The sequence below is a fragment of the Myotis yumanensis genome, unplaced genomic scaffold, assembly GCF_028538775.1.
Source record: "Myotis yumanensis isolate MYYU_CA2020_CCGP unplaced genomic scaffold, mMyoYum1.0.hap1 SCAF_18, whole genome shotgun sequence".
NCBI classification, from domain to species: Eukaryota; Metazoa; Chordata; class Mammalia; order Chiroptera; family Vespertilionidae; genus Myotis; species Myotis yumanensis.
In genome coordinates, this window is record NW_027223769.1 from 7,281,663 (window position 1) to 7,300,182 (window position 18,520).

Below are 18,520 nucleotides of genomic sequence, written 5' to 3' on the forward strand. Positions count from 1 at the left end.
CGGGAACCTGGGCTGGGGAAAGCGTGAAAGGAAGAGGGAACCTGGGCTGAGAAGGCCGGGGAGGAAAGCTCGAGTCCTGGCCCTAGAGAATGCGAGAATGGAGGCGAAAACCTAGGCAGAAGGAACAGGGAGCCGAGGCCGGGAACGCCGAGGAGGGACCGGGAGCCCGTCCGGCCGCGGTCCAGGCTGGAGAGGGCCGAAGAGGGAACTGCTCGGTGTGGGCGGGAACTGTGTTTGTCCGTCACTCCCCACCCCGTTATGAGGAAACCCCAGCACGCGGGCGTTCTGTTTGTGTAGTTTTTTGTGCCTGTCTGTGTGTGTATTTGGGCACATGTTACTCTGGTGTGACGTTGTGACACCGATTGGTTGTGAAAGTGAGAGGGTCTCTGTGTCTAATTTTTAAAATAGGCGCGAGTCGATTTGTGATAAGACTGTATGCGATTTTGGAGAGATGACAGTGAAGGGTTTGTGAGTGAGATTTTGCCACTTTGTGAGAAGTAATGTGATGGGCTCCCTGAGATTATGCATGACGTGTCTGTGATCGTGTAGTGGGTGCTATAACTGTACGTATGTATACTTTTTGAAGTATTTTGTGTGCACAGATCGCGGCGACTATGAATGTGCCTCATTGTGTAACTAGATGGAACGCTTGAGAATTGGGTGCATGGTTAGTTAAATATGTATTGTTTAGATTATCTGAATATTGGTTATTTTATATGCCTGTAGAATTTGACTCTGTGGCATTTAAACAAGTGAAAAAATAGAGATTTTCAAAATGGAGAGGATGAGATAAAATGAAAATAATTTTCAGATGGCAGGATAGTATTTTGGGAAACCCCATATCGACTAATGACCAATATGTTGAAACCAGAGGCCGGTTGCACCGATTCGTACACCGGTGGGGTCCCTCTGCCTGGCCTGCGCCCTCTCACAATCTGGGATCCCACCATGCATGATCTGGCCCGGGAGGGACCGTGGGAGGGCTCCAAAGTGAGTCCAGCCTGTCTGGCCCAATCCCAATCCATGGGACCCCAGCAGCAAGCTAACCTATCCATCTGAGCGTCTGCCCCTTGGTGGTCAGTGCGTGTCACCGGTGGAGCTGTCCATCAGTGGCTTAGGCTTTTATATATACTAGAGGCCTGGTGCACGAAATTCGTGCATGGGGGCGGGGGGTCCCCTCAGCCCAGCCTGCACCCTCTCCAATCCGGGACTCCTCGGATGCCGGCAGTCAGACATCTCACTCACAATCCTGGAGCACTGGCTCCTAGTCGCTCACCTGCCTGCCTGCCTGCCTGGTCGTCCCTAACTCACCGCCCCCCCCCCCCGCCCCCCGCTGGCCTGATCACCCTTCACTGCCTCTCGTGCCGTCCTGGTTGCCCCTAACTGCCCCCCACTGCCGGCCAGGTCACCCCCAAATGCCCCCCTCCCTGCCGACCTGGTTGCTCCTAACTACCCCCCCTCTGGCCTGGTCACCCCTTACTGCCCCCCTCTGCTGGCCTGGTCGCCCCTAATTGCCTCCCCCACCCGCCGGCCTGGTCGCCTCTTACTGCAACCCCTGCTGGCTTGGCCACCCCCAACTGCCCCCCTCTGCCAGCCTGGTCACCCCTCACGCCCCTTCCCCCCCCTCTCCCCCCCCGCCGCCCTGGTCGCCCCACGCAGCCTGTTTGTTCAGTTGTTTGGTCGTCCCTCACTAACCCTCCTGCCAGCCTGGTCACCCCACGCAGCCTGCTGTTCAGTCGTTTGGTTGTCCCTCACTAACCCCCCTGCCAGCCTAGTCATAGGCAGACATCTTGTGGGGGCATGATGGTCAATTTGCATATTACCTCTTTATTATATAGGATGGATGGATGGCTAGATAGATAGATAGATAGATGAGTAGAACCCAAAACTGATGCTCTCAGAATTTCCATTTGGGTGCGGGGGGGTTGTATTTTTCCCCTCCTGCTGCTGCTTCTGCAGCTGCTGAATGAATTCCTGGGCAGATTTAATAATTTCTAAGGCCCGGGGGGTGGGGGGGGGGGGTAGTTAGGAGCAACCAGGTTGGCAGGGAGGGGGCATTTGGGGGTGACCTGGCCGGCAGTGGGGGGCAGTTAGGGGCAACCAGGACGGCACGAGAGGCATTTATTGTCATTCTAAAGACAATAAAAAATCTGTTGGATATTTAAGCATCAGTCCCATCTTATAATAGTCATTTAGCTAAATAAAATATACATTGCAGAAGTTAATACTTCAAAACTTGTTTTAAAAGCAGAAAACTGTCCCTCCTGCTGGAAACCTGCAATGTCTTCTCTAATTCCTCAACCTCTATTTTGTCTCCTCTTTACTCCTAGGTGGCTAGTCTCCAGTTAGAGTGGATTGGGAGCTGGAAAAGGGAAGAGAAGTCAGAAGTCAGGACAGGAAGAAGCTGGTACCTCTTATATTATAATTTAGTGTAAGTCATCTTTTACCTTCTGGGAGAACCTACTAATGGGAACTTCCAGATATACTTTTCTTCTCATGGGCACAGCCACTTCTTCAGCTGCCTCCCCACTACTTTCCTCTGAATATGCAGTGGCCCATCTGCTCTGGTGGTGGGGCTTGTCTCTCCAGTCAGTCCTCTTGGACAGGAGGATCCAAGCCAACCCAGGAAGGCTCCATGCATGGATTCCTTATCTAGAGCTCAGGTGAGAATTAGCTACCTTAGTCACTTTGCCCTCCTAAATCCTGAAAACATGTACAAGTTCCTCGCACATTTTCTCATTGCTTTGGTTCCCAGTGCCATCAGGATGTGAGAGGCCTCTTGTATGTTATCAGGAAGGGAGAAGCACCCACATTTCTTCCCCCTGGAAAACTATGTTCTAAAAATAATTTACTCCCTTATCTCAGCCTCTATAGCCAGTTGAAGTAGGGGTTAAATTAATAGTACAAAAACTGTAGTCAGATACTTTACAAGACAGTATTTTAGAATGAGGGATACTTCAAAGCTTGTTTCACTCACCATCTTGGGGGCATCCGCTAAAACTGAGGCAGAAGATTTCTGAGTTACCATCCTGTTAAAAATTAACACTGAAAACAATTAGAAAACTCAGAGGTTTACTGTGGGGAAGAAACATTAGCAAGGCACAGGTGTGTGTGTGTGTATATGTGTGTATGTATGTGTGTATATATATGTATATATTTATACTAGAGGCCCGGTGCACAAAACTTTGTGCACTGGCGGGGGCGGGGGTGGGGGTATCCTTCAGCCCCACTTGTGCCCTCTCACAGTCTGGGACCCCTCGGGAGATAACGACCTGCTACCTTAGGCCCGCTCCCGGGTGGCAGAAGGCAGGCCCAATCCCTAGGTGCCTGCCCCGTAGCCCCTGGTCGGGCTCAGAGCAGGGCCGATTGGGGAGTTGGGGCGCTGCCCCCTGTCATGTACAGAGCAGGGCAGATCAGGAGGTTGCGATGCCACCCTCAGTCACGCTCAGGGTAGGGCCAATTGGGGGGTTGGGGCGCCGCCCCCTGTCACACTCAAGGCAGGGTCGATGGGGAGGTTGCAGCGCCACCCCCTGTCACGCACAGAGCAGGGCGGATCAGGGGGTTGTGGCGCCACCCCTGTCACAGAGCCAGCCGATCAGGGGGTTGGGGCGCTGCCCCCTGTCACGCATAGAGCAAGGCCCATCATGGGGGTTGGGGCTCCGTACCCTGTCACGCACAGAGCAGGGCCAATCAGGGGGTTGGGGAGCTCCCCCCATCACCCACAGAGCAGGGCCGATCAGGGGGTTGGGGAGCTCCCTACTGTCACACACAGAGCCCCAGGGCGATCAGGGGGTTTGGGCTCTGCCCCCTGTCACGCTGCTCCAGGGGCCAGGAGGCCTCGTGGCCCCACTGATCCCAGTGCTGGGAGGCGTCGTGGCTCCGCGTGACACAGGGGCAGTGAGGCCTCGCTGCTCCGCTGATCCCGGTGCTAGGAGGCCTCGCTGCTCTGCTGATCCCGGTGCTGGGAGGCCTCGCGGCTCCGCTTGACAAGGGGCAGTGAGGCGTCGTGGCTCCGCGTGACACAGGGGCAGTGAGGCCTCACTGCTCCGCTGACCCCAGTGCTAGGAGGCCTCGCTGCTCCGCTAATCCTGGTGCTGGGAGGCTCCGCTAATCCCAGGCCGGGAGGCCTCGTGGCTCCGCTGATCCCGGTGTTGGGAGGCATATTACCCTTTTACTATATAGGATAGAGGCCTGGTGCACGGGTGGGGGCCAGCTGGTTTGCCCTGAAGGGTGTTCCGGATCAGGGTGGGGGTCCCCACTGGGGTGCCTGGCCAGCCTGGATGAGGGGATGATGGCTGTTTGCAGCTGGTCACACCCCCTTCAGGGTGGTGGTCCCCACTGGGGTGCCTGGCCAGTCTGGGTGAGGGCCTGAGGGCTGTTTTCAGACTGGCGGGTGACTGAAGCTCCCAACCGCTCCTTTTTTTCTTTTTCTTTTTTTATTCTGGGATTTATTTACCTTCTATGGCTGCCACTGGAGCTGAGAGCTGGCTTTAGCTCTGAAGCTCGGCTCCAGCTCTGAGACCTTGGCTGCTGAAAGCAGGTTTCTGGGCTTTGTTTACCTTCTGTATTTGAAACTTTGTTGCGACTCCAGCTCCTAGATCCCCGCTGACTGAAAGCAGGTTTCTGGGGTTTTGTTTAGCTTCTATATTTGCAACATAGTTGCTTAGACTGCAGCTCAGAGGCTGGCAGCGGCAGGCGGGGAACCTTGGCTTCCTCCATCACTGGAGCAAGCAAGCCTCCTGTTCGCTTTAGCTGCCTGGCTGCCGACCACCATCTTGGTTGGCAGTTAATTTGCATATCTCACTGATTGGCCAATGGGAAGGGTAGCGAAGTTATGGTTAATTACCATGTTTCTCTATTATTAGATAGCATGTGTGTGTGTGTGTGTGTGTATAGCTGTATAGATATCTACACTAATAAAAGGGTAATATGCTAATTAGACCAAGAGACCTTCCGGATGACCTTCCGGGAATAATGGCAGAGTGCAGGCCTGGTGGGAAACACCTGCCTCTGCTCTGCCATTGATTCCAGAGCCACAGCAGGGTGGGAAGGGCCTCCGTGTGGGTGGGGATCGATGGTGAGCCCAGGCCTGTTGGGAAGGGCCTCCCTCTGCTCTGCCATTGATCTCAGAGCCCAGGCCTGGTGGGCAGGGCCTCCCTGTGGGCTGGGATCAATGGTGAGCCCAGGCCTGGTGGGAAATGCCTGCCTCTGCTCCACATTGATGGCAGGGCCTCCCTGTGGGCGGGTATTAATGGCAGAGCCCTGGCCTGGTGGGAAACGCCTGCCTCTGCTCTGCCATTGATCCTAGAGCCCCAGCAGGGTGGGCAGTGCCTCCCTCTGCGCAGCATTGATCACAGAACACTGGCAGGGTGGGAAGGCAGGCAGGGGGGGGTAGTTGCGGTGATCAGGCCAGCGGGGGGGTGCGGGCAGTTGGGGGTGAATAGGCTGGCTGGGGGGTAGTTGGGGGCAAGCAGGCCATCAGTGGGGGGCAGTTGGGGGTGATCAGGCTGGCAAGGGGGGGCAGTTGGAGGCAAGCAGGCTGGCAGGCAGAGTGGTTAGGGGCAATCAGGCAAGCAAGCAGGTGAGTGGTTAGGAGCCAGCGGTCCCGAATTGGGAGAGGGATGTCCAACTGCCGGTGTAGGCCCAATCCCACAGGAATCGGGCCTAAACCGGCAGTCAGACATCCCCTGAGGGGTCCCAGATTGGAGAGGGTGCAGGCTGGGCTGAGGGACACTCCCCGCTCCCCCCGTGCATGAATTTCATGCACCGGGCCACTAGTCCTATATAATAAAAGGGTAATATGCAAATTGACCCTAACAGCAGAACCACTAGGAATGACTGGTCACTATGACACACACTGACCACCAGGGGGCAGACGCTCAATGCAGGAGCTACCCCCTGGTTGTCAGTGTGCTCCCACAAGAGGAGCTCTGCTCAGCGACAAGACACACTGACAGCTGCCAGCACAGCGGTGGTGGCAGGAGCCTCTCCCGCCTCTTCAGCAGTGCTAAGAATGTCCGACTGCAGCTTAGGCCTGCTCCCCGCTGGCAAGTGGACATCCCCCATAGAGTCCCAGACTGCGAGAGGGCACAGGCTGGGCTGAGGGACCCCCCCGAGTGCACAAATTTTTGTGTACCAGGCATCTAGTCTACACTAATAAAAGAGAAACATGCAAATTGGTGTCACTCTGCTACCCTTCCCATTGGCTAATCAGGGTGATATGCAAATTAACTGCCAGCCAAGCTGGCGGCCAGCAGCCAGGCAGCTTGAGGCTAACAGGAGGCTTGCTTGCTTCAGTGACAGAGGACTCCAACGTTCCCTGCCTGCCACTGCCGGCCTCTGAGCTTGCAGTTTGAAACATTGTTACAAATATAAAAGCTAAACAAAATCCCAGAAACCTGCTTTCAGCCAGCCGGTATCTCAGAGCTGGAGTTGAAACAGTGTTTCGGTTATAGAACCCAAACAAACCAGATACCTGCTTTCAGCAGCCAAGGCCTAAGAGCTGGAGCCAAGCCTCAGAGCTAAAGCAGGCCCAGAATAAAAAAAAAAAAAAGAAAAAAAAAAAAAGGAGCAGTTGGGAGCTTCTGTCACCCGCCAGCCTGAAAACAGCCCTCAGCCCCTCACCCAGACTGGCCAGGCACCCCAGTGGGGACCACCACCCTGAAGAGTGTGTGACCAGCTGCAAACAGCCATCATCCCCTCATCCAGGCTGGCCAGGCACCCCAGTGGGGACCCCCACCTGATCCAGGACACCCTTCAGGGCAAACCAGCCGGCCCCACCCATGCACCAGGCCTCTATCTTATATAGTAAAAGGGTAATATGCCTCCCAGCACCGGGATCAGCGGAGCCACGAGGCCTCCCGGCACCGGGATCAGTGTGACAGAGGGCAGCGCCCAAACCCCCTGATCACCCTGTGGCTCTGTGTGTGACAGGGGGCAGGGCCACAACCTCCCTATCCGCCCTCCTCTGTGTGTGACAGGGTGTGGTGCCCCAACACTCCCCCCACGGGCCCTGCTCTGTGCCTGATAGGGGGGAGCTCCCCAACCCCCTGATCGCCCCGCGGATCTGTGTGTGACAGGGTGCGGCGCCCCAACCACCTGATCGGCCCTCCTCTGTGTGTGACAGGGTACGGCGCCCCAACCACCCCCCCATGGGCTCTGCTCTGTGTGTGACGGGGTAGAGCCATAACCTCCCCTTCGGCCCTGCCCTGAGTGTAACAGTGGCGGCGCCCCAACCCCCTGATCGGCCCTGCTCTGTGGGTGATAGAGGGCAGTGCCCCAACCCCCTGATCCGCCCTGCTCTGTGTGTGACAGGGGGCGGTGCCCCAACTCCCCTATCAGCCCTACTCTGTGTGTGACAGGGGGAGCTCCCCAACCCCCTGATGGGCCCTGCTATGTGCGTGACAGGGGGTGGCGCTGCAACCTCCCCATCAACCCTGCCTTGAGTGTGACTGGGCGGTGCCCCAACCCCCCAATCGGCCCTGCTCTGAGCCCGACCAGGGGCTGCACCTAGGGATTGGGCCTGCCCTCTGCCACCCGGGAACAGGCCTAAGCCAGCAGGTCATTATCTCCCGAGGGGTCCCAGACTAGGAGAGGGCACAGGCTGGGCTGAGGGACCCCCCTCCTCCCCCCTGAGTGCACAAATTTTTGTGCACCGGGCCTCTTGTAGATATATAATAGATATAGATATAGATATATCTGAAAACATGAAAGAGACCAGTGGCTATCAAAAATATGATATATAAAGGATTGCATGAGTTGTTCTAATTTTTAAAAAATATTCCTAAGAGACTTAAAAATAAGACAAGTAAAAGGAAGGAAGACACAATATGATAAAATGTCCAAACTCCCAAACATTTCATGCAGCTCCGTTAAAATTTCAGTAAAATTGTGAACTTTCTAAAGTTCTTAGGAGAATATGAACAAGCCAGAAATTCTGAAAGAGAAAAGTAATGAAGGGGAAAGTATTTAAATGTGTTTTAAAACTGTAATAACTGTAGAGTGATCTTGGCAATTATGAACACGTCAGTGGAACTAAATATAAAGTCCAGATCTAGTCAAACACATAAAGGCAATAAAGTATATGATAAAGATGGCAGTTTCAGTGAGTGGAGGAACTATAGGTTATTATATAACCAGATGGCCCATACGATTTTTTTTTTAGTTATTTTTGTATGGGAAAAACACAAAGTCAAGTGAGAAAGTATAAAAAATTACTTTAAGTAAATACAGGATTAATTTCCTTCCTTTAAAAGAGATCTAATATCAATCTAGAAAATAAAAATGACCTAATAGAAAACCGAAAGAATTTTAAGAGAGAAGAAACTAAAGATGGTTTTTAAACTTACGAAAAGAATCTTACCTTCTCTCATAATAAGAAAAATAAAAACTAGAAGCACAATTTATATCTGTTAGATAGGCAAGCATTAAGAAGTTCGTATCAGCAGTATTCATCAGGGGTGACAGGTATTCTCATATATTGCTGGTGACAGTATAAATTGTAGAGCCTTAATGGAGAGCAGCTTGGAAGTAGTTAATATCAGTAGGCTACTTATGCAAGAAAAGACGGTGCTAGAGGGGAGGGGAGCTTTCCCAAAATTTAACCTGTTGCCCCAATAGCCTGCATCTCTGATTTTGGGGGTAAAATAAGAGTTGTCTAGCTTATCCCCCATTCCCTATACTGTTTATGTGGGATGTTCTGAGTTGACAAGGGCCAAAACAATGAAAATGGAGGCAATTTTAATTTGAGTCATAAGAGAGCTGAAAGTATGTGTGTGGTGAAACATGGCATCTTTTCATCTTAGCTTTGCCTTCTTAGGAACCACCCTGTTTCCAAAGAGGATCCCAAAAGAAGACTGTCTCTTGCAAATCTCAAAACCATGGCTCAGGTGAGGTGATGGTTTCTCTCTGAAATAGTTTTTTGTTTTGTTTTTGAAGGATATTTGAGCCTTTGTGTTTTTTTGTTTGTTTGTTTTAAATCCTGCCTATCTTTCCCTTAAGAGACGTGGTTCTCATTTCTTCCCATATTGGCCAGATAAGCATTTATCTTCTACAAGTACTCCTTCTAATTTTCACCAGTGTTTGCACATTAAGAGGGTATATCATTCAACATCTTTCTCAGTCTTCACCCAGAAGCATTGCTGGGACTAAAATGCATTTCCTCAAATTAAATGAGAATAACCCTTGCCGCGGTTGCTAAATGGATAGAGTGTTGCCCACATTCCAAAGGGTCATGAGTTTGATTCCTGGTCAGGGACACAAACCTGGGTTGTAGGTTCTATCCAGGCCCAGGTCAGAGAGCACCTGGGCTGGAGAGCATGCAGGAGGCAACCAATCTGTGTATCTCACATTAATGTTTCTCTCTCTCTCCCTCTCCCTCCCTCCTCCCTCCCTTCCTCCTTTCCTCCCTCCCTTACATTCTCTCTAAAAAGCAATGGAAAAAAATATACTTGAGTATATTATACTCAGGCAGAGGGGGATGCATGGAGGCCTGGGGGCCCAGGTGCTGCCCAGGGCCCAGAGGTCAGCTGGGACCTGCCCTTCACGCCAGACGCTTGCACTTTGATCACCAGCCAGGCCTAGGGACCACACCGTGCATGAATTTCGTGCACCAGGCCTCTAGTAAATAAATAAATGAGAATATATTACTGCATAACCTGTCTTGCTTAGATAAGACAGTCAAGATGGATATAGAATTGATTGCAATTATTAAATGACAGGAAATCCTATCTTGAGGCTTTGAGAATCTGCGCTTGGCAAATTATACACAGAATTGAGACTCCTGTATTTCTGCGGTTTGATCCTTAAAGTTTGCTTATGGCTGCTAACAATTCCTAAAATCTGTGACCTGCTAATAATACTCCCCCAGGATGCTAATGGTGTTATAGATTTATTTCTATTTTAAAATTTCTTCTATTTCTATATGCAGATGGAGGAGAAGTAATTGTATATGATTAGGTCACCTACTGAACTGGAATTGTAACCCTTGAAATATTCTGCCCTTGGTTTCAAAGAGAATTGTCTTGGTGTTTTCTTTCAGAACATTTATCTTTTTATGTGGATCTAGTAAATACTGGTGTAACCCAGATTCTGTATTGGTTCTTTATCTTTACAGTCCTCTGTTCCTATTCACAATCCACTACTGTTATTCTAATGATGCTCAATTAATTTTAATTGTATACCGCTATTCTGAGTGTCAAAACTATATCCAGCCTCCAAATAGATATCACCATCACCTGCATGTGCCACAGATACTTCAGGCACATTCCCAAGATTTATTTATCTCATCAACTCCTGCCCATCTGATTTTGTTTCCTCCCCTAGTCTGCTTATGGGACCAGCCCTCCTACTAATACAGCTAACTTGAAATAGATGTATCGGTTCTACTGCAGAACCATTTAGTGTTGAATCTTATTCCTTCACTAGAAGCCCAGTGCACGAATTCGTGCACCAGTGGGGTCCCTCGGCCTAGCCTCTGGGATCGGGCCGAAACCAGCTCTCTGACATCCCCCAAGGGGTCCCAGATTGTGACAGGGCACAGACCAGGCCAAGGGACCCCACCGGTGCACGATCGGGGCCAGGTTGGCTAGCTGCAGGAGGGTTCTAGGGCATGTCCGACCCATCTCACACAGTCCTGATTGGCCGGACCCCAGCACCAAGCTAACCTACCGGTTGGAGCGTCTGCCCCTGGTGGTCAGTGCACGTCATAGCGACTGGTCGCCTAGTCAACTGTCTGCCTCCTGGTGGTCAGTGTACGTCATAGCAAGCATTTGAGCAGCCTTAGCATATCATTAGCATATTATGCTTTGATTGGTTGAACGGCCGACGGGACAACAGGACACTTAGCACATTTGGCTTTTATTATATAGGACTAGAGGCCCGGTGCACGAAATTCGTGCACGAGGGGGTAGGTCCCTCAGCCCTGCTGCACCCTCTCCAACCCAGGACCCCTTGGGGGATGTCCGACTGCCTCTTGCAATCCGGGACCGCTGGCTCCTAATCACTCGCCTGCCTGCCTGATCACCCCTAACCCCTCTGCCTGCCTGATCGCTCTAACCACCTCTGCCTGCCTGCCTGACTGACCCTAACTGCTCCCCTACCAGCCTGATCGCCCCTAACCGCCTCTGCCTCGCCCCGCACCCGGGACCCAGGATTCCCTCCTCCGGCCAGTCTCAGGTACCCGGGACCTGGGCTTCTCTCCCTCTGGCCAGCCGCAGGCACCCAGGATCTGGGCTGGCTTCGCCCAGGCCAGCCACAGGGGACCGTGGGTGGGAGGCTTCACCCAGGCCACAGCCGCAGGTGCCAGGGACTGCGGGGCAGGCAGCTTGTCCCTCTCCCGGGCTGCAGCCTGGCTGGTCCCCATTCCTCTCTCTCGAGCTCATTTGTGCCTTGCTGATCCCCATTCCTCTCTCCTCAGTGTTGAGTATCTGAGCCATTACGGTGTGACAGTGTGAAGGTGTGACGACTATTTGCATATTAGCTCTTTATTATATAGGATAAGATTACCACTGATGTATCTTAATTTGGGTGCCTCTTTCATAGCAGTTACTTGTCTTCCCATTTAACACCTTTGCTCCTTCTCCAGTCTTTTAAGCTCTCATTCCAGTACTCACAAATCTTTGTGTTTCTTACACTTTTCGTTTAAATTTTTTTTTAAATTGTGATAAAATATACATACCATAACATTTACCATTTTAACCATTTTAAATGTATAATTCAGTGCCATTAAGTACATTCACATTGATGTATAGCCAGCACCACTATGTCCAGAACTTTTTTTAAAATTTAATTTTATTAATTACAGTTGATGTTCAATATTATTTTATACTAGGGGCCCAGTGCACGAATTCATGCACCATGAAAGGAACGGTGGGCCATGAGGCTGCGGTGGGCACAGGGGCGGGTCTTGGCCCATCCTCTGCGCCCCTGCTTGGCCCCTCCTGCCACAGCCCTGGTCCCTTGTCTGCTGGCAGCCCCACTCCTGCTGCTGCCGCTCCCACACGCTGACGGCGCCAGCCCCACTTGCACCCGCTAGCGGCACAGAGCAATTGGGGCCAGTGCCAGCAGTGGGTGCGAGTGGGGCCAGCTCCGTCAGCAGGTGCGAGCATCAGCTGCTGTCCTGATTGCCCCTCAGGAGCAGGCAGAGGTGGAGAAGCCCTCAGGGATGATTGGGGCCAGCACCTGCTGCTCGCACCCACTGACAGCTGAGCGGTTGGGCTGGCGCCAGGTGCCGGCAGCAGATGCAAGCAATGGCTCCAGTGCCGGCAGTGGGTGTGAGCAGGGCCAGCACCAGCAGCAAGTGTTAGTGCCAGGCAGGAACGCAGCACGTGGGAGCAAAGAATTTTCAGTAACTACCTGAGGCTCACCCCGATGACAGCAACCGGTGCCCCACCTTGGTCTGGCACCCCCGCTCACCTGCTCAACCATCCCGCCGCAGCTGATGCCAGCCATGTTCCATGCTCTGCCACCTGCTGCCGGTGCCTGCCACACATCATAGCGATCGGTTGTTCAGTTGTTCCGCCGTTCGGTCTATTTGCATATTAAGGTTTTAATATATAGACTAGTAGCCCAGTGCACGAAATTCATGCATGGGGGGGGGTGTCCCTCAGCCCGGCCTGCACCCTCTCCAATCTGGGACCCCTTGGAGGATGTCCTGACCACAGGGATCGGGCCTAAACCGGCAGTCGGACATCCCTCTCGCAATCCGGGACCACTAGCTCCTAACCGCTCACCTGCCTGCCTGCCTGATCGCCCCTAACCACTCTGCCTGCCAGCCTGCTCGCCCCAAACTCCCCCCCCACCCCCGCCAGCCAGCTCACCCCCAACTTCCCCCCCTCACCAGCCTGATCACCCCCAATTGCCCCCCACTGCTGGCTTGCTCACCCCCAACTGCCCCCACCCTGCCGACCTGCTCGCCCCCAACTGTCCCCCCCACCTGCCTGCCTGCCCACCCTGCCAGGGCTCTGTGATCAATGCTGTGCAGAGGGAGGCCCTGGCCACCTGGGGCTCTGGGATCAAAGGCAGAGCAGAGACAGGTGTTTTCCACCCGACCTGCACTCTGCCATTAATCCCCGACCACACTAAGGCCCTGCCCATCCTGCTGGGGCTCTGGGATCAATGGCAGAGCAGAGGCAGGCGTTTCTCACCAGGTCTGGGCTCACCATTGATCCCCACCCACAGGGAGGCCTGCCCACCAGGCCTGGGCTCCGCCATTAATCTCTGTCCACAGCGAGGTCTGCCAACCAGGTCTGGGCTCTGTGATCAATGGCAGAGCAGAGGCAGGCGTTTCCCACCCAGCCTGTGCTCCACCATTAATCCCCACCCACAGGGAGGCCCTGCCCACCAGACCTGGGCTCTGCGATCAATGGCAGAGCAGAGGTAGGTGTTTCCCACCTGGCCTGGGCTCCGCCATTAATCCCCGCCCACAGGGACACCCTTTCCACTCAGCCTACGCTCTGCAATCAATCGCTGCCCACAGGGAGGCCCTGCCTGCCCTGCCCACCCTGCCAGGACTCTGTGAACAATGCTGCGCAGAGGCGTTTCCCACCCAGCCTGAGCTCCGCCATTAATCCCCACCCACAGGGATACCCTGCCTACTGGGCCTGGACTCTGCGATCAATGGCAGAGCAGAGGCAGGCGTTTCCCACCTGGCCTGGGCTCTACCATTAATCCCCGCCCACACGAAGGCCCTGCCCACCCTGAAATCAATATCTGCCCACAGGGAGGCCCTACCTGCCCTGCCCATCTGGCTGGGGCTCTGCGATGAGCCCTCCCAGCCACGGCTTTGTCCAGAAGGAGGTCTAGAAGGTCATCCGTAAGATCTCCCGGTCTAATTAGCATATTACCCTTTTATTAGTATAGATTAGTTTTAGGTGTACGGCATAATGCTTAGACAATTATACAATTTGAGTTCGTTCTTGATATGATGTAAGAAGGTGGTATTTCGGGGGGGGGGGGGGGGGCGGTTTTGCAGGTATCTGTCCAATTTCCCAAAAACAGTTATTAAAAAGACTGTCTTTATTACCCCATTGTATATTCTAAACTTCTTTGTCATAGCTGAACCGACCATATAGGTATGGGTTTATTTCTGAGCTTTCTGTTCTTTCCATTGATCTATGTGTCTGGTTTTTGTTATGCCCAGATTTCAAAATCCCCAAAGACAGACCACCAAGGAGCCGAATCCGATGCAAAAGCAAAGAGTCATTTATTCAAACTAGCTAGTTTGGTCCCTCTGCCTCCCTCACTGACACAGTGGAGTGACAGGAAGCAAGAGAGCCCGGAGTCTTGGAAGAACAAAGAATTTATAGGGCTTGGGTCAGGGGGTGGGGGCTCACTCGGACCACTGATTTGGCCGATTCCGGTTGGCTGAGTGAGTGCCGGGGGCTAATGACGCAAGGGCAGGGTGCAGCTAGGGTCTGGTTACACAAAGACAGGAGGTGGCTAGCATACTTTTGGCCTTGGGCTAGTTTCCTTGCGTTCCTATTGGCTGAGATAAGGGCTGGCTGAGCAACTGATACATTCTATGGCTTTTGCTTGAAGGGGAGTTAGGAACACGGTTATCAGCCCTGTTCTGTCCTTTCAGTTTTATGCCAGTACCATGACATTTTGATTACTATAGCCTTGTAGTATAGTTTATATCAGGTAGCCTGATATGTCCAACTTTGTTCTTCTTTCTTAAGATTACAGAGGTGTCATTTTTGGTTCCATATGAATTTGTTCTAGTTCTTTAAAAAATGCATTGGTATTTTGATAGTCTTGATATGATGAATCTATAGTTTGCTTTCGATAATATGGACATTTTACCCATGTTACTTTCTCTTATCCATGAGCACAATAAATGCTTCCATTTATGCGTATCTTCAGTTTCTTTCTTCAATGTCTTACGATTTTCTGAATACAGGTCTTTTATCTCCTTGGTTAAATTTATTGCTAGGTCATTTATGTTTTGACGCAATTGTAAATGGAATTGTTTTTTCGTTTCTCTTCCTGATAGTTTATTATTGGCATATAAAAATTCAACGGATTTCTGAATATTAATTTTGTATCCTGCTACTTTACTGAATTCATTTATCAGTTCTAGTAGTTTTATAGTGGAATCCTTAGGATCCTCTCTCTATAGCATCTTATTGGCAAATAATGACTTTTATGTCTTTCTTTCTTTCTAATTTGGATGCCTTTTATTTTTTTCTGGCCCAATTGCTGTGGCTATGATTTCTAATGCTATGTTGAATAACAGTGGTAAACTGGACATTCCTGTCTTGTTCTTGATCTTAAAGAAAATACTTTTAGCTTTTCCCTGTTGAGAATAATGTTAGCTGTGGATTTGTCATATGTGGCATTTATTATATTGAGCTATATTCCCTCTATTCCCCCTTTGCTGAGAGGTTTTATCCAGAAATTGATGCTGGATTTTGTCTAATGCTTTTTCTGCATCTATTCGTGTTAATATGATTTTGGGTTATGGGCTTATTATGTTAACTGAGTTTGTTTATGTGGTTAATCATGTTGATTGATTTGCAGATTTTGAACCATCCTTGCATCCCTGGAATAAATCCCACTTGATCATGCTGTATGATCTTCTTAATGTATTGCTAATATTTTGTTAAAGATTTTTGCATCTACGTTCATCAGTATATTGGCCTATAACTTTCTTTTTTTTGTAATGTCTTTATCTGGTTTTGGAATCAGGGTGATGCTAGCCTCATAAAATGAGCTTGGGAGCCTTTTCTCCTCTTGAATTTTTTGGATTACCTTGGGAACCATAGGTGTTAATTCTTCTTTGAATGTTTGGTAAAATTTACCTGTGAAGCCATCGAATCCAGGGCTTTTGTTTGTTGGGACTTTTTTTATTGCTGATTTGATTTTGTTGGTCATATTCAGTCTGTTCAGATTTTCTGTTTCTTCAGTCTTATAGGATTGTATGTTTCTAGGAACTTATTCTTATCTTCCAGATTGTCCAGTTTGTTGGCATATAATTATGTTGGCTAGGATTTTCTTATAGTCCTTTGTATTTCTGTGTTTTAAGCTGTCACTTCTCTTTCATTTCTGATTTTATGTATTGGGGTCCTCTTCTTTTTGTTTTGATGAGTCTAGTTAAAGGTTTATTAGTCTTGTGGATCTTTTCAAAGAACAAGCTCTTGGTTTCCTTGATCTTTGTATTGTTTTGTTTGTGTTTTTTTAACTACATATTTTGTTTATTTCCATTCTGATCTTTATTATTTCCTTCTTTCTACTCATTTTGGGCCTTATTTGTTATTGTTTTTTTCTAGTTCTTTTAGGTGTAAGGTTAGATTATTTACTTGAGATGTTTCTTGAGGTAGGCCTGTCTTGCTATGAATTTCCCTCTTAGCATTGCTTTTGCTGTGTCCCAGAGATTTGGGGGTTTTGTGTTTTCATTTTCACTTGTGTCAAGGTATCTTTTAATTTCTTCCAGGATCTCATTGTTAATTCATTTGAGCTCAGAGCTTATAGTATCCTATAAGTAGCATGTTATTTAACCTTCATGTGTTTGTGTGCTTTTTCTGGGGGGTTTTTTCTTAAAATTGATTTCTAGTTTCATACCATTGTCATCATAAAAGACGCTTTATATGATTTCAGTCTTCTTAAATTTATTACATCTTGTTTTGTGGCCTAGTATGTTCTAAGTGCACTTAAAAATAATGTATATATTGTCCTAACCAGTTTGGCTCAATGGATAGAGCGTCGGCCTGCGGACTGAAGGGTCCCAGGTTCAATTCCGGTCAAGGGCATGTACCTTGGTTGCGGGCACATCCCCGGTAGGGAGTGTGCAGGAGGCAGCAGATTGATGTTTCTCTCTCATTGATGTTTCTAACTCTCTATCCCTCTCCCTTCCTCTCTGTAAAAAATCAATTAAAAAATATATTAAAAAATAAAATAAAATAATGTATATTCTGCTGCTTTGGGGTGAAATATTTAAATATCAATTAAATATACCTGGTCTAATGTGTCATTTAAGGCAACTTGTTGGTAGTCTGCCTGGAAGATCTATTTATTGATGTTGATAGGGTGTTAAAGTTTTTCATTTTATAACTTGGAGTTTATATTTTATCTATAATAACAGTCAAATAAGAGCTAATTTTGTGCTTCTCCGAGCAGAGCTGGAAACCAACCCTTATTTTTTTATTCAACTTTATTGAGGTATAATTTACATACAATGAAAATCACCATTTTAAGTGTAGAGTTCATGAACTTTGAAAAGTATATAGATCAGTATAATCACTACAACAGTCAAGATTATAACATTTCCATTACTCCAAACGGTTCCCTTATGCCCCGATACATTCAGTTGCTCCACTGCCACCCCAAGGCTTCAATAATCCTATATCTGCTTCTGCCATAAATTAGTTTTGCCTCTTCTCGAATTTCATATCATTGGAATAATAGATTATGTGCTTTTTGAGGGATTAGCCTATTTAACTCAACATAATGTTTTTCAAACTCATTCATTTGTTGTGTATATGAGAATATTCCTTGTATTGCTGAATTCCAGTATATGAATGAATAATATACCACAATTTGTTTATCCATTCACTTTTTGTTAGACATTTTTTCCCACTTTTTGACTATAATGAATGACACTTCTATGAACATTTGCAGAGATAATCTTTGCATCGACTATATTTCCATTTCTTTTGGGTAAATACGTAGTTTTGGAATCAGTGGGTTGTATGACAAATGTATGTTTATCTTTATAAGAAACTGCCAAATGGTTATGCAAAGTTGTGCCACTTCACATTCCCACCAGTGATGTATGAGATTTAGAGTAGCTTCATAGCCTCACCAACACACATGGTATGGCCACTTCATAATTTTATTAGTCATCCTTGTAAATGTGTAATGGTATTTTATTATTGTTTTAATTTTCATTTCCCTGATATGATGAAAATGGTGAGCATTTTTCATTTTTCTGTTTGTCATTTATATAATCTGAGTTCAGAACTTTTGCCAACTTTTGAGTGGATTGGTTGTTTTCTTATTCTTCTGTTGTGAGAGTTCTTTATACAAGTCTTTTGTCAAATAAAAGGACTCTGAATATCTTTTCTTAATCTATGACTTGATTTTTTATTTTCTTAGTGGTGTCTTTCAGAGCTGAAGTTTTTAATTTTAATGAAACCCAGTTTATCAGGTTTTTTACTTTTATGATTCATGCTTTTAGGTTTTCCTTTTAAGTGTATAATCTATTTCAACTTAATTCTTTTGTATGATTGTAAGGTAGAATTGAAGTTCCTTTTTTTAAAAATAATTTTTAAATGAATTTCAGAGAAAAAGGGAGAAGGAGAGAGAGAGAAAAACATCAATGTTGAGAGAGAATCATTGATCAGCTGCCTCCTGCACACCCCACACTGTGGATCGAGCCCACAATCTGGGAATATGCCAAAACCGGGAATCGAGCTGTGACCTCCAACTGAGCCATGCTGGCTGGGCTGATTTATATAGTTACCAGGGGTCCAGTGCACAAAATTCGTGCACATTAAAAGGGAATTAATTAGAGGAAATATTT

At 48.7% G+C, this 18,520-nt stretch overlaps 1 protein-coding gene across 3 annotated transcripts in view; it reads left to right on the forward strand.

The window, feature by feature from the left end:
* The first annotated feature begins 35 nt into the window (after positions 1-35).
* The window catches only part of ZNF567 (zinc finger protein 567), a 72,515-nt gene continuing 54,030 nt past the window's right edge, over positions 36-18,520 (forward strand). The window contains exons 1-3 of one of the 3 annotated variants that reach the window (XM_070398411.1): positions 36-215; positions 2,331-2,431; positions 8,819-8,888. In XM_070398411.1, the coding sequence (XP_070254512.1) occupies positions 90-215; positions 2,331-2,431; positions 8,819-8,888 (297 nt within the window). In that variant the 5' untranslated portion in view covers positions 36-89. Of the gene's footprint in view, positions 216-654; positions 668-2,330; positions 2,432-2,601; positions 2,664-8,818; positions 8,889-18,520 lie in introns of those variants that run through there. The other 2 variants (XM_070398412.1, XM_070398413.1) reach the window with 2 other exon arrangements.